Source organism: Propithecus coquereli, unplaced genomic scaffold, assembly GCF_000956105.1.
Source record: "Propithecus coquereli isolate 6110/MARCELLA unplaced genomic scaffold, Pcoq_1.0 Scaffold451, whole genome shotgun sequence".
In the NCBI taxonomy this organism is placed as follows: Eukaryota; Metazoa; Chordata; class Mammalia; order Primates; family Indriidae; genus Propithecus; species Propithecus coquereli.
This window is the reverse complement of record NW_012150297.1, coordinates 1,840,289-1,866,501: the sequence shown is the minus strand read 5'-3', so window position 1 is coordinate 1,866,501 and position 26,213 is coordinate 1,840,289. Positions and strand designations below refer to the sequence as shown.

General features: G+C 42.2%; 1 protein-coding gene across 1 annotated transcript in view; it reads left to right on the top strand.

The window, feature by feature from the left end:
• Positions 1 to 3,497: 3,497 nt before the first annotated feature.
• SOX7 (SRY (sex determining region Y)-box 7) overlaps positions 3,498 to 26,213 on the top strand; it is a 74,729-nt gene continuing 52,013 nt past the window's right edge. The window contains exons 1-5 of the mRNA XM_012654935.1: positions 3,498 to 3,502; positions 3,804 to 3,913; positions 5,625 to 5,717; positions 7,195 to 7,273; positions 9,715 to 9,807. Coding sequence (XP_012510389.1) covers positions 3,881 to 3,913; positions 5,625 to 5,717; positions 7,195 to 7,273; positions 9,715 to 9,807 — 298 coding nt within the window. The 5' untranslated portion in view covers positions 3,498 to 3,502; positions 3,804 to 3,880. The remainder of the gene's footprint in view (positions 3,503 to 3,803; positions 3,914 to 5,624; positions 5,718 to 7,194; positions 7,274 to 9,714; positions 9,808 to 26,213) is intronic.

Genomic DNA, 26,213 nt, shown 5'->3' with positions numbered 1-26,213 from the left:
CTTAGACCAGATAAATTTAAGAGTTTGATTGAGCAAAGAATGATTTGAGAATTGGGCACCCCACAGAACCAGAACAGGTTGTAGGAACTCCGGCCTGCTACGTGGTCGGGCAGCATTTATGGACAGTAAAAGGAAGTGAGGTACAGAGATAGTTTAATTGGTTACAGCTCAGCGTTTGTGTTTGCTGTATTTGAATCAGCTGGCTGCTTGCAATTGACTCAGATTCAGTTGCCTGTTACAACAACACACTCCTAGTTAGGCTTTCGCTTAGCTTACATACTAAGTTAGGTTGCAGTTAGTGAACATTTTCACTTCGTTAAGTGTGCTGTTTCCTTTGTTTTCCCTTGTCACATGGATTGTATTTTGTTTCCTTTCATCACCGCAGGCACTTTTTCTATTTTTTTAAAATCCAGTGATTTTCTTGGTGTTTTTCAAAAACATTCGTTATCCTGTATTGCTCTAGTTATTAAATGTTATTTTATTAGGTCTCCCCAGTGGAAGACAAGAAATCTAGCTTACACAAACTTCTTCCTGTATAAGATAATAATTTCACTTATCATCCTCACTTTCTAGTCTTTCTATAATTTGGAGTTTTAGACTAAGATTATTTATTGAGACATTACTTTTTTCAGACTCTTTCCTTTTCTAGAACAATCTTTGACACTTGTAGTCATTACATTTTGTAATCAAATCACAATACTATAGTTAATGGACTTTTAATTCTCATTGCATTAAACTTTTGCAGTTTCCTCAATCTTGAATATGTCTTGAATAATTTTTTAATAATAATACATGGGTGGTATATTTTGAACTCTTGAATATCTGAAAGTATCTTTGGAAAAATAAAAATAAATAAAAGACGAAACTTCTGTCCCTGGCTCCTGGGACTCAGCACATCCTTTACAGTAAGCTGAGTCCTGGCATAGGTCATGTGGTGTCAAGCACAGAGTGATTGAAGTCCCTTGCAGCTGTCATATGGATGGTTTTTATTGGGGTTATCACAAAATGTATCCTGACAGAACCGTACAGTTAGATCTCCAAATAGGAGAAGATAGTTAACCGCATTATTCCAAATAGTGATTCTGCGGATTCCGGGCACCCTACCCTGAGGTCCAGTGCCATGCTATATACACTGCCATTCCAGCTTGTGTCAGGGGTTCCCAAGGTCATCCCCTGATTCAGTGATTTGCTGAGGTACAGGGCTCAGCATGTAGGCAGACTCATGGCTGAGCTTTATAACAGCAAAAGATTACACAGCAAAATCAGCAAAAGGAAGAGGTGTGAGTACAGTCCAGGGGATAGCAGGTGCAAGCTTCCAGAGTCCTCTTCCTGGTGGAGTCACACGTGACATGCTTAATTCTCCCAGTAATGACTTGTGACAACACAAGTTGGACGTTGCCAACCAGGGAAGCTAGTTAGAGACCCGGTGCTCAGGGATTTTCCTGTGGGCTGGTTACATAGGCATCCTCTGGCTGGCATGTACCAAAATTCCAGACTCCCAGAAGGAAAGCACGTGTTTAGCATAAACCATATTGCTTGAATAAACAGGCACAATGAGCCACCCATATCAGTGCTGCAAATGGTGGGAACCCTTTTATTAATAAAATCCAAGTTCCCAGCCAAAGGCCAACCTTGTAAGCAGGCCTTTCAAAAGATAGCAGGCCTCCTGTGTTAGCTCTTTTCTGCACACAAGTATGAACAAAGCTGAGAACTAAGCACGGAACAGGCTGTGGCATGAGAATTGCAAAGGATATGTGAAAGGTGATCCAGTTGGAACAGACCAACGACAGCCTTTTTCTTGCCAGTATTTCCCAAACTTGGAAACTTGTACAACACTACAGCCAGGAGATGTTCCAGGAAAGCGTGATTCTGGTCAAATAAGTCTGGAAAGCGCAGCATGCCTGCTCTGCCCTCCCCTGAGAGGGTCTGTGCATTCGTGTATTAAAGATTGTGGGAGATTCTTAAGTAGATTTTGTTTAACCCAGTGTTACTCGTTTTTAATGGGAAGCCACCCCTTCTGCCTTTTAACACCCACATTTGGAAACACTGCTGTAGGTCATTGGTTGAGGATACCTGTCACTTTTCTGGGGGTGAGGAACAGACTTTGGCTAGCCAGTCGCTTGCGTAGGCCCGCCTGGGCTCATCATTCGCCACACTGTCTCCTTCATACAAGCCCTGGCCGGAGACCCTGGCCAGCACCGTGTAGAGACATGAACTCTGGCACACCGGTACCAGCTTACGTATGGAATGCTGGTTAATGGGTTTATCTCTGGTGTGTTGTTCATTAGTGTTGTGCTGAGTATTTACTAAGATAAGTAAAATGGTAATAGATGGAGCATTTTTGGTCACCTTTTTTCCTGCAAAACACTATACATTTGAGCCCAAGTTGTTTTGCTTTCTAAGTAGCCTTTTTCTGCCTGCATGTTTGTAAAACGTTTCTTATTTTTGCTAGGGTATGTATAGTTATGGGTCTCTATTGATTTTATATGCTGCATAAGGAGCCTCTTTGACTGGAAGTTGTGTTATTTTTAAATTATGCAACTGCCAGGGTGAGAGGCTGCTGCTGACAGTGAGATGATGTGTTTAGATTGATGCGGCAGGTGAGTGACGGTGACGCTGGCCTCCAGATTTCTTAGGTGGCCACAGTCAACTTTGGGGTTCTTGTTCTTTGAACCTTTGGGATTCTTTATCTCTGCCATAATTTTCTTAAAACTACAAGGATAAACTTGAGTTTATAATGGTGAGTAATTTATATACATTTAAAAAATACTTACCTTGATAAGACTCAGAGCAGTTCCCTTAATTTAATTATCTTCCTTTCTTCCTTTTTTTCTTTTCCCCTTTCTTTCCTCCCTCCTTCCTTCCCTCTTTTTCATTCATTTATACATCCATTCACATATTTATTGAGTGCCTGCTATGAGCAAAGTGTTTTTACACTTCTTGCAACGAAGCATAAGAAAAAAGAAGACATGAGCATGAGTCTTAAGGAGATTATGGTCTAATAGGCAACATAAAAGACGGCTCTAAATAACTGTTACAGTAGACTGTTAAGTGCCAAAAAAGAAATCGATAATTTATTCTGGAAGTTTAAAGCAGCAGTCGTTTGGCCTTAGGGCATCCCGGTGAGAAGGGCTGGTGTCCCATCTGTAGGTCACTCTTGTGGAGGGTGCAGTTGCCTCTCCCTAGGAGCATAATGGCTGCTGTATGTTGTGCGTTAGGAATAGAAGCTTTGAAGTCGGTAGGACTTCGATTTGTTTAAAGGGTCTGGTTTTTCCTTGGTTGTGTTAAGTAGATTTTTTTTCTCTAAGCCTCAGATTTTCTCATCTGCAAGTAAGCTGATAGTATCTACCCTCATTGGGTTACTGTGAAAATTAAATCTAATTGTGTGTAGCGTTTGGCACATAATGCATAGCAATGGAAGCTGTACTGACTGCTGCTGCTACTGCTGGTGATGTCGGTGCTGGTGTTGGGAGGTGCCTTCACTTGCTGCCGATGGCTGAACGTGGAAGGCCCAACTATGGTACATTGAGTTTATTTCACTTTGTCACATCTGGAGGGAACTCTTCAATTTTAATCTTATGAGGTCAATTTATATGTTGAGAATATACCATTATTAGGGAAACCAGGATAAATGATCCAGTCTATTAACATTCTGTTGGATGTTGAATCTAATATCTGTATCATAATGTGTCATATTTTGTGCAAGTATGTGTGCATGTGTTATGTATTAATATGTGTGTATTTGTGTGGTATCTTCCAGATCCGAAATATAAATTGCTGATGAGATACTTCTTCATTTCTAGGTCGGCGGAAGCAGAAGTGGGCTGTGGATCCAAGAAACACTGCATGGAGTAATGACGATTCCAAGTTTGGCCAGAGGATGCTAGAGAAGATGGGATGGTCTAAAGGAAAGGTATTTTGGGGATCAGCAAAAATAATCTGAGCCATGCAAACAGATTACAGATCAGGAGAAAACATCCTTCTTATGAGACTGGGAGAAGTTTATGTTTTGGATCAATAAGTAATTTTAATCCCAGATCAAAAATTTTCATGACCTTATAGTAATAAAATTAGAATTGGACATAAATGCCAACTCTTTTTATCATTTAAATGCCATGATTAGCATCTTTTGTAGACAGTACTTTTTAACTAGTTGCTCATGGAATTGTATTTACCCATCAGAGTTTTATATTTTATTTTCCTTTGTAACTAGACTACACATTTTTTTTCTTTTTCTCACATTCTATTTATTTTTGACTCCAGTAGGGCTTCTATTGGTATCTCTCCACTCAAATGGTTTTTGTCAAGATCTTTAGTGATCTTGTTGCTAAATCCAGTGGACCTACTGTTTGTTCTCACGTTACTTAACCTGGTAGCAGCATAGGGCATAAGTGACTGCTCTCGCCTTGAAATGCTTGCCTTGGCTTCCACAGTACTGCCCTCTCTCCTGTCCTTCCTTTTACCTCACCAGCCATTCCTAAAGTCGTTGCTGTCTTTCTTTCTCCTCCAGACATGTGATTGTTGCACCTCCATGGGGTTCAGCCCCAGTCCCATTGCTGTAGTTTGCTCAGGTGATTTCATTCATTCTCCTGCCATACTTTAACTTATTTAAAGTTGGGGAACTGCCATTTTTCTCTATCTAGTCCAGTTCTGTCCTCCGAGCTCCAAATTTGTAAATTCAGCAGCCTACTTGACATTTCCACTCAAGTAAGCATCTCAAAGGGATCATTTTTAGTATAAAACTCTTGATCCCTCAAATCTTTTCCTTCTCAAGTTTTCCCCATTTTTGCAAATAGCACCATCCACCCACCTGCTCAAGCCAGAAGCCCAGGAGTCATGCCTGCTCCTGCCCTGGTCCAGCCATAGTCATCCTCACTCTGATGCCCTCCTCAGCCTCTCAGCTGCTCCTCTGCCTCCCTTCTTTTTCTCCCCTGGCCCATTTGCCATATAATAGAGTGATCTTGTAAAATATGCAAATTAGATCAGGTCATTCCCTTGCTTGAATGACCAGTGGTTTCCCATGGTGTTCAAAATAAAATCTGAATTCCTACCATAACTTCCAAGGTCATTTGAGATCTATCCTCTTCCTGTCATCTTACTTCCTCTTCATTTCACGACTGAAGTTTTCCTGGGTACCCGAGGTTCTCCAGTACTCTAAGCTCTTTTCCACCTTAGGGTCTTTGCATTTGATCTCCCCCTTACCTGGAACATCTTACTAGTGAGTGTTAACTGAGACAAGGGACTTGGAGTCCCCCCTCCCTTCTTCCTCATTGTTTTGTAAAAGTATTTGATGGAGAGAGCCATGGACTCACAACACCTAGGACACCCACGATGGGCTTCTGTCATTGTTGTGGCAGTGCTCTGCTGCTGAGTGTCAGCAAGAGGCATGGTCCACCAGTGTTCACAGGGGCCTTTTATTGCTCTCAGCTGGAAGAACTGTCATTGAAGTACACCCTTGGTATTATGGACATATCTTGTAGGAATCCTTTAGACTGGGTCCCCTGAGGTGAGGATAGTGCCTCACTCTAGGTGTTTAGTAATTAGTTGAATGTTGGAAGGAAGAATGGTAATCTCTCTTTCTACGTGGTAAAAATGCTAACTCCCTTTGTGTTTAATCTCCACAGGGTTTAGGGGCTCAGGAGCAAGGAGCCACAGATCATATTAGAGTTCAAGTTAAAAATAACCACCTGGGACTTGGAGCGACGATCAATAATGAAGTGAGCAACACGGTGCCTGCTGGGGTTGTCCTTGCATGGCTGACTTCAGTTTTCTAAATATAAAAATTTTAGCCCAGTCAGGTTGATTGATCCATTTTTAACTCTTCAAGTATGTATTATCCATGTTTTGAATAAATAAAGAGCCCCTGGCTAAGCTGGTGCTTCAGGTGAAACATGTCGTCACCTTGCCTTATTGTCCTCATGGGTCCTTTGCTTGCTTATGCCTAAGAGATCCAAACTAGTGTATTGTTAAACTTTGCGAAAAGTTTTCTTTTTATAGAACTATGCATTCAGGACAGAAAGGAATTTTTAAAATCTTTACCTCTGTTCTGATATGTCATATTTATATCATGAAAAGTTGGTGGCATTTATTTTTAGAAATACTGCAAGAAAGTGGAGTTTTTTTCCTGTCCCTTTTTCTGCCTCTGACTGTCGTATACAGCAGTTGAATTTATTCACATTTCCTCTTGAACACTGACACTTTGAAAATGTGGCACTGTAATTAAAAATTAGTGGCCTGCCATGTTTTCCATTTTCAGTATCATTGTTCGCTTTAACAAGTGTCTAAGCTGAAAGTTTTGTTGCTAAATTTTTGCAGCCAACAGAATCTGGTAGAAAATCTAGAGAATTGCTTTAGGTAAATTGACTGATTTTGGTGAGCTCAGGAGCTCTGAGTAGTGGGTTGGAGCAGCTAAAATTTTCAGCCACTAAGGAAAGTGTTTCTATAAAGTTGATTTGCAGTGTAGTTGTTGAGAGATAGATAACACAGACATACTTATTTTCCTAGGAGAAGCATTGCCCAATAAACCTATTCAATATGCCTTTACCTTAGATATTCTTAACAAAGAAAGCTTAAGAATGTGTATGAGGCAAATTCATACATTGAAACCCTGCATGCCAGTGGTTTATGTTGTCTGGAGATCTTCATTCTCTTACACGCCAGATTCTCTTTGTTATGATGAACTTATTAGTTACCACCTTACAAATGGGGGCTTGTTGATTCGGGGACTTGAGGTCCTTCCTCCTCCCTTTCCCCAGAGTTTTGTAAAATTGGGTTCAGTGCAAGTAATTAGAATTGGGCAAGATATTTTAAGTGCTATGTAGCAAGGAAGAGAGCTTCTATGTCCTTAACTGCTCTTGTCCTTTGAACTACATAATTTTCCCTAATGAGAAAAAATAAGTAATTTTATTTTGCTTTGTTTTAATATTTCGCATACAGACATGTTGATGATTTGACTGTAAGTTGATTGTTGAAATCAGGGCTTAAGCTTCCGAGAAGCCCCTTTTTAATACTGATCTGGATAAAGAACATTTTGAGTTTCTATTTCTTGAATTCATTTAAGTATATAAAATAGTATTTGGATGAAACATTTAGAATTTCACATTAACTACCAGATTGCCTTGATGACACAATTTATCTTAGTCAGTGTAGGTAAACTACGGGCTTGCTGCTCATTCACCTTTTCGGTGTTTTCAGGACAACTGGATCGCACATCAGGATGGTTTTAACCAGCTCCTGGCTGAACTAAACACTTGCCATGCGCAGGAAACAGCAGGTAGGAAAACAGAGTTGTTTTCCCTCAGGTTTATAGAAGACATAAGCTCTCAATGTATAATATTTTGTCAACGTTTTTTGCTTTTATTATTTTTTTAATTGGCACATAATTATTATACATATTTATGGGGTACAGTGTGCTATTTCAGTATGTTCATACAATTTATAATGATCAAATTGGGGTAATTAGCATATCTGTTACCTCAGACATTTATCATATCTTTGTGTTGGGAACATTCAAAATCTACTCTTCTGGCTATTCAGAAATATACAATAAATGGCTGTTCATTATGGTCACCCCATGGTGCTATAGAACTGTGGTCCCCAACCCCCGGGCTGAAGACAGGTACCAGTCTGTGGCCTGTTAGGAACTGGGCTGCCCAGCATGAGGTGAGGCAGGAGGTGAGTGGCAGCGAAGAAGGGAGGGAAGCATCTGTTTTTACAGCCACTCCCCATCTCTTGCATCACCGCCTGAGCTCCACCTCCTTTCAGCTCAGCGGAGGCTTTAGGTTCTCAAAGGAGTGCAAACCCTCCTGTAAACCGTGCATGTGAGGGATCTAGCCTCCTTATGAGAATCTAATGTCTGATGATCTGAGGTGGAGCTGAGGCGGTGATGCTAGCACTGGGGAGCAGCTGCAAATACAGATTATCATTAGCAGAGAGGTTTGACTGCACCATAAATGTGATGTGCTGGAATCATCCCAAAACCATCACCCCTCCACCTTCCAGTCCATGGAAAAATTGTCGTCCATGAAACCAGTCCCTGGTGCCAAAAAGGTAGAGGACCGCTGCTGTAGAATACTAGAACTTACTCTTTCTCTCCAGATGTACTTTTGTATCCATTAGCTAGCCTTTGGCTATCCCCTTCCCCAACCCCTTCCCCACCTCTAATAACCACTGTCCTACCCTTTACTTTATGAGATCAACTCTTGGCTTCCACAGATGAGTGAGAGTGTGCAGTATTTATCTTTTTGTGCCTGGTTTATTTCACTTAACATAGTGTCCTCTGAGCTCATCCATGTCTTCAATGACAGAATTTCACTCTTTTTTTTTAAGGCTAAAAATAATGGTATTCCTTTCTGTGTATGCACCACATTTTCTGTATCCATTCATCTTTCGATGGACACTTGGATTGATTCCATATCTTGGCTACTGTGAATAGTGCTGCGATAAACATGGGAGAGCAGACATCTCTTGGTGATGTACTGATTTCCTTTCCTTTCCATGTATACGCAGTAGTGGGATTGTTGGATCATATGGTAGTTCTGTTTTTAGTTTTTTAAGGAACCTCCATACTGTTTTCCATAATGGTTGTACCAATTTACATTGCCACCAACAATGTATAAGAGTTACTCATTCTCTGCATCCTCACCCACATCTGTTATTTTTTTCAAATATTTTTGTGAACTCTTTATTGCAAGCATCATATATTTGAAAGTCAACTGATTAAAGCTGTTTCATTTCTGTTTACAGTTTAATGATGCTTTCATTGGATGAACCTTTAGCCGTAAACAAACACTTTTTATCCATTAAGAGTTTGATAATGGCAAGATAAGTCAATTCAGTTTATACCTTGAATAGGATACTCATCTTTCCAGGGATGCTTGAGTATGAGTGAAAGACGTTTTATTAAGCACAGCATGAGAAATAAATGGCCTTATCAATAAATGGTTTGGGGACAGTTAACTGTCCTTATAGAAAAAAGTCAAACTTGACCCCTACCCCATACCATACACAAAAGCAATTCCAGGTGGATTTATTAGCAAGAATATGATAAGCCTAACAATAAGGCTTTTAGAAGATAATGTAGAAGAATTAAGGAAAGATTTCTTAAACAAGACATATGTGCTCCTGTGTATTACCGTGTTTGTCTCAATAAATCTAAGAACTACATGGGTCCCTTTTTGGTAGACTTAAGTTAAAATATGACATGTATAATTATGTCATATTAAAGCTGTAATGAAGGTTAATTAAAGAGTAGCAAATACAGCAATTTGAATATCAGGCATCAGTTTCTACCTTAATGAATATCTCATTCCTCCTTATGGAGGAATATTCCAGTATAAGGCTGTGCCAGAGTTCGCTCAGCTATACATTCACACGTTGAAGGACTTGTGGGTTATTTTCATTATTTTACCATTATGAATACAACTGTGAACACTGATGTATAGGTTTTTGTGTGAACACAAATTTTCATTTCTCTTCCTCATTAATTAATTACTAATGAGGATTTCAGTAATTTCTGAAGGGTAGCCTGGCCTGATCCATAGTACACAGTTTAAAAAAAACTTCTAATCATTTGATCTGAGTTCAATTGTAAATGATGGGGTTCTAAAATTTTTATTTAAGACCATTTGCTGCAAGACAATAAGTGAGAATGGTTAGTTACATAGAGTTTAATATAATGCTTTTCATCTTTTTTTTTTTTATCTTTTTTTCAAGACTCCTTAGACAACAAGGAAAAGAAATCTTTTAGCCTTGAGGAAAAGTCCAAAATCTCCAAAAACCGTGTTCATTATATGAAATTCACAAAAGGTAAGATTAAGCACTTTTTTATTTGTTCTTAAAATCTATGTGTTTGTACTGAGTTTCTTGAAGCATTTTTAGCTCCTGGCCAGCAGTGATGTCTTGTCGTGTGGACAGCCTGCCTGGGCTGATGAAGCAGTGCGGAAGTCTCCGTTGATTGTGAGTCGCATTGACTGTGAGTCTTGTTAAAATGCAGATTCAGGTTCAGGAGATGTGAGATGGGCCCCGGATAGCTTTACAGGAAGTACAAGTCCGATGGCATAGCTGAAAATGGAAGTCAGCTTACTATTTAAAGGAAAAAAGGACTTTATGTAGCTAGGTTGGAAAATTATTTTAATTTGTTGCTTAACATTTTTAGCTACATTTTTCATTTCTTTAAGAGCTGAATGTTGGTGTTGAATAGTTCCTATTGTGCCAGTTGAGAGAGTGATGGTCTGTATTGAGAACTCCAGTATTAGAAACTGAACTCCCTAGCAGCCCCTTGTATTGTATTCCTCAGTTTCTGTTTCACGGAGTGTTACCGTAGGCGTTCCAGGGTCTTCGTCAGCTAGTGTTAGGAAGGGTGTTTGAGAGCTGTGTGGTCCATCCCATCTTCCTCCATCACTACCCGCCACGTGGTCATTTGTGAGCGCAGCTGTCCCCTTTAACCACTAGGTGGTGGTCTTGTACTGGTTGGAAACAGTTTAATTTGAACTTAGCAACTCCCCAGGTGCTTTCCCATCGAACAGTGTCATAGTTAAATGCATTTTCAGCCACAAAAGCCTACTTATTACACAATATACTTGAAGTATAATAAGTATGATGATGAGCATGTGGTGATACTTGGTCACCATTTGATGGTTCTTCTCTGGGAGGTGGGATGTGTGTTCCTACCTCCATAGGCCAGGAAAAGCCCGTCTCTTGCTTTAGTCTTGTTGCCATGATGGTGGAGTCCTTACCTCCTGGAGCCACCTGGATAGCAGTGGGAGCTGGAATTCCCACTGCTCTGAACTGTTGATGGTGTTTCTCATTTGGGGCCAGGACCCCAAAAGGCAAGACTGGATTTGGTTTAAGTGCGAGTGTGTGGGAGAGCTGCGCAGCCTGGGGACTGGCGCTGGGAGAGCCGGCCACGCCCCTTTCCCAGCAGGTGCGCCTCCTACCTTCTTCCCTGCCTCCCTCCTCCTCGTTATCTGCAGGGCTTCTGATGAGGGTTCCTCTTCATTCGCCCTTAGTCTGCTGCAGAAGAGAAAGAGGCTCTTTTGGCCCCTCAGTCTTTCGAGGAGGGGGTAAATGGTCATTTCATACCCAGTCCGTCAGATATCCCTTCTTTTTTCAGTACATCCTGTAGGAAAAAAACAGAGATACAGCAGATGAGTGTTGTCACAGAGCAAATTAATGAAATTAAAAGTGGCCTGCAACCTTTGGATGGTATAGCAGCCCTTTAAGCTTTTGCAAGTAGAATCTTCTGATTGTCCTTTAGTACCTGACTACATGCGCGATTTCATCTGGAGCATTTGCTGAAGCTGGGTTAAACCGCTTTAATCCACTGTAATCCGGTGGATGCCGGGAGTGTCTGCTTCCTATTTCTAGCTAAGCCACTCCCTCGCTGGGTGACCCTATCAGACTGCTTGGTGCGTTGTGCCTTTGTGTTCTCCGGTAAAGTGAGGCTTGTGTATTCGTTAGCCCTGCTTGGAGGGAAGGGGGAATGGGTGTGCAGGGAGGAAAGAGTTCAAGATGCACTGTCAGAAAGGCGGAAGAGGAGATGGAGTGGGGAACTAGAGGACGTGCAGACTGGGACTAAGTAGAGAAGAGGAGAGAAGGAAGCAAAAACCCCGGCAGTGAAGAAAACAATGGTTGAGCATCCAGCGTCACAGCCCACAGTGAAGGCTAATGTTACAGTCTGCTCTACGGTGGACCGTCTCAGATCACAGGAAACCTGGGTTCTGGCCCTTGCTCTCTCAACAAATCTCCTGACCAGTTCCCTTCTTTCAGACTCGGTTTCCTCTTTTGTAAAATGACGTAACATTTTTAAGTCACTATTAAGGTCTAATGTAGGTTCTGTGTTATGATTTTTCAGAAACGACCCATTGTATGGAACTTGTGCTTTTTCAACATTACAGATAATAGGATTTTAGCCAGTGAGTATGCTCATAATGAAAGTAATTCACTTAGTTGATGGGGATGATTCAATAACTCATCTACAGTCCAGGAAACTAAAACACAGGAAGATCGCATTTTATATAGCTTGGTGAAGAGTGAAGATAAAAATTTTACTTTTGTAAGATTACAGTAGCAAATAGTATTGTAAAATTTGTTACTATCTAAATGTTGGCTACAGCCTTTTAGTTGATACATAATTATTCCTTTCTCTAGCCCCAAATTTATAATTTTAATTTGAAATAATTTATTATATAATTTTGAAAGTCAGTTTTATCCATATTTGTTTAAAAGCCTAACTCCAACGTGGTTTCTTTTCAAAAAATGTCTGGTGAGGCTGTATCTGCAGAGGGGGAAATACCCATTTATACAAAACCATTTTTGAGGTTTTGTATCTATACAGTGAGATGTCCTCAAGAGAGCATCGCTTTTTTTCCCCGTCAGCTGTAATACGATGGGTGGATGAAAGTCGCATACACTGTAGTTGTACAGCTTCATCATAGGAGTTTTGCAGACTTATTCATGTAACAGTTTGTGATACTTTATGTGCTTCTTAAACAACTGCGTGCACAACACATGGTCCCGCCGTTGTCTTGCTGTGGGGAAATACAGAGCTGCCGTGTTTGTAGCATAGTTAACTCCTCCCCACGGTTGGACTCTGGCCCTGAGGGGCATTAAGTTTCCTCTTCTGGTTCTTCTGATGTTTAAATATTGAGCGGCACCATTTTAGTCTTTAAAAAAAATTAGACTAAATTGTTATTGGTCATTAGGGTCTCACTTACTTCCCCTGCTCCTCGGTTCTTTCTGATTTCCTGGTTTGCGGACATTACCTTTTAGTGGCGTTGCCTTTATCTTCTGCCCTAGGCTTAATATTGCTCCCATGTGTTTGAATTAAAAAAAAAAAAATCAAAGTATAATATCATTTTATTTATCTTCTTGATTGAAGAATACAAATGGAATTTTCTAAACAACTGAAGCTACCTACATAAAGCTGAAGTGTTTTGTATTTTAACAAACATATTTCTACAACCAACATTTCCTTGTCCTCGTTCCTTTACTCTGAGTAGATAAACACTACTTTTCCATAGATTTTTCTTTTTTTTGAGCCTGTTATAATACAGTGCTACCCTGCAGTTTTATCCTCAGAGCTTGTTGGGTTATCCCTTTTGCCTTTAAAGCAAGTGGCTCCAAATCACTGTGATTCTTAAGTTCTTGTGTCTATTTTTCATACTTTGATTTGTATGTGGCCTTCTTGTTTTGTAAACGTGCCTGACTATAGCAGTCGCGTTCCTCCCTTACGGTCAGCTACTCTGAGAGACTGGAAACCTGGTGGTTACAATCGTTAGACAGCAGCTAGAGCGGTCCCCAGTAAAGGGCTCTTCTGTCACAGGATCTGCTTGTCCTCGCGGGGACTTTGCCTCACTAGTTGGGGTACAGGAAGCCTTTCTTCCGGGTTTTGAGATGTTATGGCCAATTGGAGACTAACAGATAGATGAACCAAATCCAGATAGATAACGTGTAGTTCCTCTTCTATTCAGTTTTTATTATCATTTTCTCTAAGATCTAAGTTTATCAACAGTATATGCCGTGATTGGACCATAATTCAGAACTGAGACTAATAAGCTTTTAAAACTCATTTTAATATATATTTTATTCAAAAGTGGCTGTAGTTTTCTAATGTTTATAAACTATTCACCAGGACCATTAATTAATAGCTATCTCAAAATCGCTTTCATCTTCACATTTTTGTCCACTTTCAAGTTCCTTTCCATTTGTCTCTGACTCTCATTTCTCCTGTGTGTTCTTGTTTTCCAGATCAAATCCAGAGCAAAGCCTGTAACAGTCCTGGTTTCTACATTTGTTTAAGTGAACTTTGCTAAAGGATAAAAATTTCTGATACAAGAACCCATCACCAAAACTTTAGAAACATTTGCACCTTCACTGGTACAGCTTTCTGTCTCTACCAACCGGGCAGTTTTCCCTTTCATTTTTAGACTTGTTTTTAATCTCTGTGTGTTCATGTTTTGACATCCTGTTTTAGAATTGTGATCTCACATGCAACCTCCCTTCCGTAATCCCTGTAGCATTCTTTTTAGTTGAATTGCTGTAAGAGCAATCGTAATTTGCATTTCCTTTTAGGCTGTCTCTTCTATTCCAGAGGACAGGTTAGGGACAGATGGCCGGTGCACATTTTGAATCAAGTACAGCTCCCTTTTCTGAACCAGAACTGCCACCCTGAACGTGCTTTGCAGTGGGAGGTGGCTTGTGCCGAGGGCAGTGCTGCAGGTAGATCTCTGTACCTCCCGAGAGTCTGTCCACCTCTCCCCACCATGACCAATTTCTTCCCCACTTTTCTGGTTCATTTTCTGAGCTCCTGTCTGTAACATGCTTCGCTCTCTTCTTAAGTAGCTTTATATTGAGTCCTTTTGTGTAGGTTCTGTTTAATCATCAATTAGAAGCAGGCAGGTTTAGTGTCTGGCTCAAGTAGAAAGGAGTGAGCAGCTTGTAGAGCCACAGAGGAGCCTGCTGATGGGAGCAGGTCAGGCCGCCTGGACCACTTAGTCTGGTGCTGCTGCCTGTGAAACTGGTTTTGGCACCTGGTTTTGCATTAAATCGGAGATTGTTTTGTTTTTTTAATTTCACAGAGTCACTGAGCAATATCATATTTAAATGCCCCAGTGATAGTCAGTGAACTGGAACCTTCTGGGTCATGATGTTACTTTGCTAAGTCAGTTTACTGCAGGAAACCAAGAAGGCGAGTGAGTCTGTGGCAGTGGAACCCGGCTTCCGGCTCCAGACTCCTGTTCCCGGGTCTGACCCAGAGCCTCCCTCCCCCAGAGCCTCGGGACTTCACACGGAGCAGTTACATTTTAAAGCGCATTTACCATGAAGCTGACAAATGGGAATGGATTTGGCCGACTGCTCACAAAGTATTATTGGGCAGAAGTGGAAATTCCAAAGAAGTGAATTTTAGATTAGTTGGTTTGTGGGTTTGAAATTAAGTTAAAGAGTTTTTCTTTTTTTAACAAAATAAGAATCATAGAGCCTTTGGACATTGTTTTTACCAGAGCCATTTAATTTCCTGCTCTCATTATCTAGTTAAAGATGATATAGTGATAACAGTAAAGAACATTTTAACAGGAAAAATCTGAACCCTTTTACCGTTAGATAATATCTTTACTTGCATTTATTCTTTTTAAATTTTCACTTATTGAATGGGTAATTATTGAGCTCCTGTATGTCAAATATGGTGTGTTCTCATTTGTGTGCATCTGTGTGAGTTGAAGCTATATGTCTAGCAATATCTTTTATTCTGTATTTTATAATCCTCCAAGTAAGTAGCTCATGTCTCTTTGAAGTGAAAGAGATCTAGTTTATAAATGAGGAACCCAGAGACCCAGAAATTGCACCTTGAAGGCATACCAGCAGTAGTAAGGCTAGCATTTAGTTTTCCTTGCAGTCTGTATGCTCTAGGTCTGCAGTCCCCAACCCCCGGGCCGTGAGCATGCAGTGGCCTGTTAGGAAATGGGCCAGGCATCACCACCTGAGCTCCACACAACACCCCTCCCACTCACGACACCCACTCCCCCTATCCCCAGTCCTTGGAAAAATTGTCTTCCATGAAGTCGGTCCCTGGTGCCAAAAAGGTTTGGACCACTTCTCTAGGTCGTTTGTGCAATTAAGAGAATGTCAGGGGTTCTCGTTCTAAAACTTGTACTTTGTTATTAAATTTAATTGATTTTATTTATTAATGAAAGAGTTATAATCTGTGAAGGAGGGCAGAAAGTCAATAGTTCCAAAATTGTTCATTTCTTTTCCAAAAACCATTTTTCTTTCAGGATTTGCATAATTTATATTTGTGCTTCTTATTTTGGAAAGAATGGTATTACTGAAAAGCATCATGTTGTTTTTCTAGGGAAGGATCTTTCATCTCGGAGCAAAACAGATCTTGACTGCGTTTTTGGGAAAAGACAGAGTAAGAAGACTCCCGAGGTATCAAGTCACACACAGTTGATACGTTCCGTTTTCATACTGTTTGATTTTCAGCTGTGCATAGGACTATTTATATCTGTGACCAGTACTTTTCAGACAAAGTTACAAAAAAGAAAAAGAAATTTTTATAGGCTTCATAGAAAGGCTAAATATGATCCTCTTAATAATAATAGCTGGTGGATAATAAGCTTTCTAAGGAATCTGAAAAAGGATATATGTTATCTGCTTTTTTTTCTGGTGTAAGGACTAAACTTGGGTAAGAAGACCTATTGCTGATATACTCAAAGGGGAAACTCTCTCTCCCGTCACCAGGAGAGCGGGAGGTCGCACGCAGGGAATGTCTGCTTTGCTCAGACTGCATTGCTCTGTTTGGAAGGGAGGAGGAATGTTCTTTGCGTGCTCTAGTACAGCTCTGGTCCGTTTTGAAAGCATTTGGAGGCAGTGCTGGATCAGCATCATCTGGGATTTAGATGGGGTATTTCCTCCATTGGACAATATTGTTTGCTTCAGAACTAGAAGATACGAATGGGGTGACTGAACCATACCCTAAATGGCCTGAACCCAGAATTCATAATCCTAATTATTAAGTTGAGCTGTATAATATTGCATGGAATTTTTGTGCCATTTCCAAGTGTGAGAGCCCTGAATGTAGTTTGGATGTCCAAATATTAGGATTTTTGAAATACGGATTTCTGGAGATAATGGGATAAAGTATGTAAAATTGGTACTGTCTAAGAAAATCTGGAATATGTGGTGGCTATTACTCAACTAATCTGTCATACTTATGTTCCTTTATTTTTAGCCAAGGCCCTTAGTGACTATAGAACAAAAAAGATTTACTTGATGTTTGTGGCATTTTTCCAATCTGGAAAAATGGTTTCTGCATTTACTTCAGTGACAGAAATTTGACAGAAATTTTTTTTCCCCCAGGATGGTTGATTTTTGTTTCTTAATATTATTTTTAGCGTCTCCACAGTTACCAGCAATGAGAAATTTCAATGGTGATTCCCTTTGTGGTTGGGACTAAATTCCTAGGCCTTTCAGCCCTTTCCGCCCCTACACTTTTAGCAGAGTGAGTGAGGATGGCGGAAGCGGCCCCAGGAAGGACCGCCGGCTTCCGGCGCTGCTGAGGGCCGGTGCCCGCAGGTCGGGCTGAGCCACGGAAGGGCAGCCCTGGTGAGGGAGGGGTCCGGACAGCAGGCCGTGCTGCGTGTTCTTTCGCAGGAGCCCGCTGGAGACAGCCGCGGTCATCAGACAAGCCGGCCTGGTCCCGCCTCTGCCCCGTGTGTTACTGTGCGCCCTGGGTCAGGCCACTCTTCCCTGTTCGCCAGGGGCTTTGCGTCAGCCGCCTTCTTGAACCCCTCTCCTTTGGTTCTGCTCGGTAATTTCAGTATCCTCAGGAAGAACCCGCTTCACAGTCCCTGCCCCTCTCGCGGTCTGCCTCCTCTGCCCTGCCCCGACAGCCCCCGTGGTCGTGCCCTGGATCCGTGTATCTGCCCGCGTCCCAGCCGCGCCCTGGCGCTCAGCCCCGCGCCCGCCCTCAGTCCTGGATCCCCGCTGCGCTGGCTCTTCCCAGTCCTCACCTCCTCAGATTGCGCGGTCCTCCCTTTCCCCCACCCTCCTCTTCTCCAGCACCTTCTTTGAAATTTTACTGTTGCACAGATCGGGGAAGGACATATTAATTGTGGGCTTTTGGTGGAACTTTAAGGGGATTTATGTGGTAAGGGCAGAAAGCTTAGTTGTAAGAGATTAGAGGTTTCCGTTCCTCTGGCGACTTCTGTTTGATGACGCACTGGTGTTAGTTGCCATGAGGTTTTCAACAGTATTTGCGTTTCTTGACTTTTGGTGGTGCAGTCACTCCTAATCTTATTAAAGCAGGGAGTTCACCTGTTTGAGGCGCTTCAGAAGCAGTTCCTAGGATGAGCCCAGGGAAAACCTCTTTTGGTCCCATTGGTGTAGAGATGATCAACCTTGATACGACGCAGTGTTTTCTGCAAGATTTCTTTCTGGTCACCTCTTAACCTTTCTAGTTTAACATTGTCTTCTGATGGTGAATTAAATCCTAACTGTTGGTGAGGCCGTTTTCTACCGGGTGCTGCTCTTGGTCTATAGCTGTGGTTCTCAACAGCAGTTGCCTTGGATTTGCCTAAGGAGCTTTAAACAAATGCTAATGCCAGGGTCCTGGCCCCGACCAATTAAACCCAAGTCTTGGGTTAGGGTCCAGGCATTAGTATTACCAAAAGAAGAAGAAAATTTTAAAAGATTTTTTTAAAAAAACACCTCCCGAGCGGATTCCGGCGATTATAACATTTGGTAAGGAGTGAGGGCGGAGAACACGGGTGGAAGCCCTGATGTGCGGCTGCACCGGGGGAGCTGCTGGCTTCAGTGTCGCGAATGTTGCCGAGGACAGGGCCCCTCGACTCTTAATACGCACACAGATCTCCTGGTGAGCTCGGTAAGCTGCGGATTCCAGTCGATGAGTCCGGGCGGGGGCTGCGGGTCTGCGTTTCTGGGGCATTCCCAGGAGATGCTGCTGATGTTGCACCACACTGAGAAGGCGGCCTGTGCGTTACTGTGTGCTAGACACACCCACGTGTGTGCAGAACACAGAATCTGTGTAAGTTCACTTAAATCACATTTAGGACAAAAAAATCTTTGTATAAAGCAGAATCACCTCTAAATTTATCTTTGACATACACGAGGATTTTCATGTACTGTTTGCTTTTCTTGAGGTATGCCTATACCTTCCTTGAATAAACTGTTGCTAAGAAACCTTCCCTTGTTAGTTGCAACAGCCCTGACAGCCAAGGGCAAGTGGCCTGTGATCAGATTTCTTTGACAATAAGCCCCGCTTGGCTCCTGTGCTTGGTCAGAAGGAACGTTGGTTTGTTTTTCCTGCCTTGCCCCCGTAGGCACGCTGGCCTGAATTTTTATTTGGCGTTGCAGGGGCCAGGGTGCTGCCAGAGGTCCCAGAAGTCATGGCGGTGATGAATGTTAAGACAGAGGTACCTCTGTGGGTGCTCTAGGTAAGGGGCTGGCGCTGATCCGTCTTGGGCATGTAGTTACAGAACCTTGGCCTTGACCGCATTTCTGACTTGGGCAGCATCTTCTTGTACGCTAAGCCAGGCCTGCTGAGTTTCATCTCCACGCCCCTGTCACCTGGAGGTGAACTTCATTAAGCATCCGTGTGCCAGGCAGGCACCGTGCTAGACACTGGTGGTGTTACCTCAGTTAGTCCTCATCACGATCCTGTGACATGAGGAAACCGAGGCTCCCATGTCACGGAGCGCCAAAGCTGCAAAAGTGAGCCTGAAATCCACATCCCTCCAGCTCCAACGTCAGTGTTCCTCCCCCTGTGCACGTCACTGCCAGTGTTAGTGAACTTTTTTGCATTAAAAAAAATTCTACATTCAACTGATTTAGTTACGCTGTAGCAGTTGTCCTTGAACTTTTGTCAGAGACACCAGTACTTAGCACTGTTTCATAACTTTGTGGGAAAATGATTGGCTGTTGTTCCCATTTTGTGGAAAATAATGGTTTAAACTTCCAAACTGCACTGCCTTGCTCTCAGTCAGAAGCGAACTGTTACGGGTTTGGAAGGACGTGACCAAGTGCCTGGGCCAGCCTGGGGAACGGTTTTGCTTTCTTGTTGGAGCTTGAGCTTTGGGGCACAGATGCTGTGTTACTTGTGTGTTTTCTGGTCTCTCAGATGAACTGGATGAGCTGAATATGTTTATATGCGAAAAACATCTGCTCAAGCTCCAACAAGAAAGTAAAATTTACATTTTAAGTGTGTTTTTTTTTTTTTTTTTTTTTTGTACAGTCGTAGATTTTAAAGCATTTGGATCAAGGACTCCTTTGAAAATGCGATGAACTCCGATGTGCCCACAGAAATTTTGCATGTAAATTTTCTTTGTGAGCATGGTATGGGTGAGCTTTGGATTGTGTAGTGGAACACACTCTGCCAAACATCTGATCCCTTAATTATTTCCACTATAACCTAGAGAAATAAAAGGAAAACTACATCAAAACACAACAACCCAAGCTCAACGCAAGATATCTAGGCCACGTTTATGAATTTAAGTCACGCTGTCTGTCCTCCCTCTGACCTGTACACAGCTAATGAAGAAATTGATCCACTGTGTTTACATGTGGACTTTAACGTTTGTCACGTACAGTGGACAGTGAACCACTTAGGATTCGGGTTCTCATTTCTGAGTCCCCCGCATGCGATTGATTCTGGTGCTGGGCACATGGTAGGGATTCAGTAAATTGGAGTCCTGTTGTACTTCTCTTTCTAAAAAATGGACTTCAGTTGTTTCTCATCATAAAAGTCATGGTTCGTATAGCTTCAGGGTTGATATTTAAAATATCTTTTCCTTCTGAAGTGTTGAGGTCAGTAAGCGTCTCCTTTCTGAGAGTGGCGGTAGTCATCACTCTGCCTCGCGTACCAAGCACATCCACTTGTGCACATGGCAGGTTCTTCAGGAGGGTTACTGAATGGACGTTTGCTTATGCCATTTTATGTTTTTAGAAATCAATCCAATTTGCCAGAAATTGGCTTTCTGGCCTTGCATTTTACTTTGGAATACTTCATAGCTTTGACTGTTTTTCATTGCTGTAGCAGTTAACGCATTCACATTGCGTCAAGGACTGGACTCCGACTTCACTGGTGTTTAGTGTTTCCTCAGGCCGCAGAGGCTGTTGAGAAGGGGATGTTTCCCGGCTAAATGTTGCTGTTCAGAAGATAAAGATCATTGCAAACTGCCAATTGCCCAGAAAACTTTTAATATAAAACTGTTCTGTGTGAAAATGGCTGGTTGTACATTTCTAGTTTACAAGTTCTTCCTTTCCCCACCATCTTTGTGCTGTCTTAATTGGAAGACAGCCACTCTGGATCGGAGTGCGCCTAAATTGGAGATGTATGCACTTTCTGTGGAGACAAAGAAATGATCGAACGGATTGAATTGAAATTACTAGGGCCCCTCGAGACCTGCAGCGGGTACTCCTGGCCAGTGCCTGCCAGGAGTTGTGTACACGCGTGTGTACGAGAGTGCGTTTGTGTCTTTTCTCACTTGGTTTGCAAGTTGGAGACACTGAAAAACAAATTCCATTAGTTTCTATCTGGTTGAACTTCCTGCTACTCCTGTTTTTTTTTTCCTCTCTCATTTTTTCCCTCCCCCACCTTCCCAGTTTCCTTCCTCTACCCAGCTTGTTTCCTGACTCAGCCTTATCACTAGAGAAAATACTCTCAAATCCTATCGGGGATTGAGAATGTGTTAACAACGGTCTTACTTTGTTTCTCTAAACAACATGCTTTTGGCATAGGCTCCTGGCAAGATAACTGTCGGTTTCTTCACCTCTATAACCTGGTTGAATTAGAACCTTACATTTCTTATACTTGCCCAGGGGACCCAGTTAACGATCACTTTCCTTGAATTCTTCCGATGGCTTTTGCTTTTTGAACTGAAGCATGAATCCCCTTTCTTTCCCATTTCTTTCTGAGTATCCAGTCTGAAAACTACTTTTCAGGAGGCCTTTCTCTGTTATTTGGTTGAATTCATGGGGTATTTTGGACCATTCTTTCTTCTGTTTGGAGTCAATGCCTTAAGTACCTCTTAGGGAAGATCACTGAGGAAAGAAGGGTCTTTTTTTTTTTTTTTTCCATTAACTTTTACTTGAAATGTCTTTACATTGAAGGCTATTTCTCCTTTTGTTCTAAATTTTCCGCTAATCCCTGTATTTATGGATTAGCCCATCCAGTTTCGCGAGTGGGTGATAGAGGGTGGAGCTCTTCGTCCCAGGCCCCCTCTGCCCACCTCCCCTCAGACGCGGGCACCAGCATTCCAGAGTTGCTGCTCTCCCAGCAGAGTCCTTTCTAAAGTGATCTTCAGTGAAGCACATGTTAGTTAGAGATCAGTTTAAATTAAGCCCACAAATAAGCCAGTAATTCCCTTGAGTTCTAAAATTTATTTTTTTCCAGCAGTGATGACTTTGGTAATTCTTGTCATTATTTTGATCATTGATAACAGAATCAAGGTTCAAAAGAATCTCTCTAAGCTGGGACATTCGGCCAAAACACTTTTCACCTCTTCAAGTTGAAATTTGATGAAGATACGTATAGTCTCATTTAATACTGGGAAGATTTAATTTGGTAGCAGTTAGGTGAAAATTAAGATAGAGGGTAGGCATGTAACCTGCCCACCAGTTGATCCGTAGGTGGTGTGGCACCTGTCCTAGGCTGCCTTAGAGGGACGGTTCCTACCTGCTGAAAGCAACAGGCTCTTTGCTTGTTTTCTGCGCCGATGACTGAGTTTGAACTGCTCTGTTCAGATCTGGCCTCCGTATTTTAAAGGAGTACATTCAGAGAATGGCATTCGGGGACAAAGGTATCTGGAAGGAATGTAACACAGTAACAGAGGAAAGAATTGGGTGTGTTTAGCAGACAAGCAGTCAGGAAAAAGGAAGAGCTAGTACTGATGGACGAATTTTGTAGAAAGATTTCTGCTCAGAAAAAGGAGGCAGCAGGGCTGGCGGAGGCAGCCAGCTGCAGCTCGCACCTTGCGGTTAGTTTCCTTTAGGATTTCCTGTGCTCAGCAGGAGTCTGAACTGAATGCACATGAGCTCTCGCAATTCTAACCTTCCTGATTCTGGAGGAAACCGTGCACATGAAATAATCCCATTTGAAACGGTGACTTGAAGTTTGACGTCTTCCTAGACTACAAAGGAAAGCACATTACTTGGATTCTTGATTCTCATATACTCGGGCAATTTTGGCTTTATCTACTTACGTTCTTTATCCAGGAGATGAATGCGAAAGGTCTTTTGTGTGTTCAAACAGGAAATCAAATAATCTTATGGTAAAATAGCAAGTCACCTGTCCTAGTAGATTTAAGACTCAAGGAGTTATTAGAAATGTTGAGTGTCAAGATGAAGTTACCTATCTTGGATCTTCCTATTTTATCTATAAATTCAGTTTTCTTACCTATAAAATGAGAGTGTTGACCTGTATGTTCTGTGGTAGGTTCTGTTTTCCAGAGATGGCCCCAACGATACCCCCCACCCTGCCCCTCCTCATCCGGAGGTGGAGTCGGGTTCCCCTCCCCTCCATCTGGGCGGGCCTGGGATTTGATGTAGCTGACGGAATCTAGAATGTAGCATCTAGCGGTGGGGATGGCGTGTGAATTCTGAGGCTTTGTTAGCTAGAACGCTCACTCTTGGAGCTTTCGTGTAAGTAGTCCAGCTGCCCTGAGCCCCCAGGCCGTGAGAAAGCCCAGCACACAAACCAGGCCACGTGGAGAGACCATGATAGGTGAGCTGCGCAGGTGTCCTGGGCCTGCACAGAGAGAGAGGTGCCTGCACGGCCCCCTCCTCTGCCAGCTGTCAGCACCTTTTGACAGCCACCCCATGAGAGAGACTCTGAGACTGCCCAGCCAAGCGCTTCCTCTAATGGCTGACCCACAGAAATAGGGTATGGTGGTGAAATGATCGTTTCTGTTTTAAGCCACTAAGTTTCGGGGCGTCTGTTACATAGATGACTGCAACGGCTCTCTCAGGATTCGTCATCCTGTGGTTCTCTGATTATACACTGATACCTGCATCAGTATATGTACCTGGCGTGTATACCTATATATCTCTGTGTACCTATATATACCAGGTATGTATACCTGGTAGAACCATCTTAACCAGTAGAATGAGGAAATCCTGTCTATTGAAGTGTTCTATTCCTCTGGTTTCTTTTTTGAAAGACCGTTCAGTGGACGACAGTATTGTGAACAGGCAATTTAGAGACTGATGTGCCTGCATTTGAGCTCTTGAGTAGTTTGAAGACTGTGCGATTTGGGGCAAGTTATTTAACCTCTCTGAGCCTCAGCTCCTTCATTTGTAAATGGGGGTAATAAAAGATCTAGCAAGGATTAAATGATAAGCCACGTAAGACTCTGGCTTGCCCCTCCTTCCTTCAAGTGCCATCTCAGTCGGCCTTCCTTGGTTACCCTATTTATACATGAAAAAACAAACAACACAGCCAGAACCCCTGGCACTCTTGCGCCCTCTCCCTTACTTTGTCTTTCTTCATAGCTATGACCACATCTGATGCGCTCAGTAGTTTACTGGTTGACTGTCTTCCCTCCGTAGATTGGAACCCCCAGGAGAGCAGGGATTTTTTGCTTGCTGGCATCCAGAACCATACCTGGCATGGCGTAGGGTCTCAGTAAGGCTTTTGTTGAATTGAATTCAGTTGTTGAAGTATGCTTTCCACAGGGTGGGAACACAGACAGGGGACGTTAATTCACACTGGGGATGTCAGGAAAAGCTACAGAGGAGAATTGGTAACTGAGCCAGGCCTGAGGGGCAGGAGTCCTCTGAGGCACAAGCACAGGAGAGCAAAAGCAGCATGAACGGTGGCATGTCCCTGCCTGGGACTCATATGCCGGGCGTCCAGGCATGCAGCTGAGTGTGCGAGCAGCCTGACGTCACGTCAGTAGTGGGGGAAGGAAACTGACGTCTGAGGGCTCCCAAGATTCATGTAGTCATAAAGACAATGATAACCATGATGATGATGGTAAACACTCTTCAGGACACATGAAATGTGTTTGTGATCTCTTCGACACAGACTGCGAATTTATAATCTTGGGCTTATTTGGAGGCAAGAAAATAGTTTTTTGTGCTTCAGTGTGGAATTGCATAGCAAAGACCGGCGCTTAGACTGGTTTTGTTGAGTGTACTTATTGAAGACGTGCATCTTGTCTCCTGCATGTGTGAATGTTCACATCTGTCCTCCTCTGGCATTTGAACTTCTCCTTCTGGGTGCTTCAGTGCCAGTCAGAAGCACGGAGACAGATAAGAGGCTTAGAGAACTCGCAGCGCAGTGGGAAGTTGATGGCAGTGATTTTGGTGTGAACAGTACTTGAGATTGGGGTACTCAATGGCCTCTTCTAATTCAGAGCGCGGGTGAGATCATCCCATGAGTAAGAAGCATTACAGAGCTGGATTTTCTATTGAGCACAGCTTTTGATAAAAGGAAGAAGAGCTAGATATTGACTTTCTGGTGCCTATTCTATCAGTGGTCTGTTAATCAACAGAGGATAAATTATTGCTCTTCAGAAACAGGAAAGGATACTCCTTGGCTTGAAGACATTTGTACCTTTCTTTTATTTGTTTTTTTCTCTTTATTGGTAGAGGATCTTTCCCCTAGCCATTTGCTCCTTGGGGGTTTTGTTAAGGACTGAAGGGAAACTGAAGGCAGCTCTTTTGATTTATCTTCCATTCTTTCCTTTTGGTCACTCCACGGGGCTAAAATAGCCGAGCTGGCTTTAATATGTCGCCATTAGAGACCAAACATTAGCTGAAATAAACCATCATGCCTCACAATGAAAAATGTCCCCTGATTGGCTAATTAATCAGTCAAAGGGGAATGACATGGCTCTCGGCTTGAGGGACTCTGCTAGAGAGAAACGGGCTTTTGATAAATGGTTTTCCAGCAAATTCATATATCAAGGAAACTTAGTCATTTTTTAACTACAGTTTGTGTGACTGCAATTTTTTTCCAACTTTTCTTTTCTGCTGTTCTTGCTGTTTAGGCTGCATTTTTCTGTTGTTGATAGAAAAATACAGGATTTTAGATATGAGAAAATAAATGCTTTCTACGTATTCGTGTCTGTTAGACTGATGGGTTTTGACTGTCTAGGTTTATCAATAGGTGAAAACGAGATAGTTTTTCTCAAAATAATTTATGAAATTATCTTTTCCTGGCTTCCTTCAACGTTAAGATCTCCAGATTCTTTTCCACGTTGCCTGGGTTTAAATCCTAGTTGCTAGCACTGAGCTGCTGGACAAGTTATTTCACCTCCCTGTGCTTGAATTTTCACATCTTTAAAATGGGAATAATAGAGTCTCACCTGATAGGACTGTTGTGAGGATTAAGTGAGGTCACACGTGCAGCAGTGGGAACAGCGGCACATGGAGAGTACTCAATAAAATTCGTTATTTTTAATCAAAGTAACATTTGCACATAAATGTAAAAATTAAGCTGCATCAAACAGCTTGTAATGAAAGACAGCATTCTGCAATCATGCCTCGTCACTTCTGCCCCGAGCCCCCTCCTTGCAGCACTTTCAGCGCTTTTTAAGTTTTATGGTATTACTTTCATATTGTAAAATAATATCTTACATTGTCATTTTTTGATGTCTTATGGACTTCTGTGTTGGTAGACTAGGATTTAGGTCTTTACTCCACTCACATTACTGATGTATTATAATAATTTGTTATTAATAGGTGTTTATATT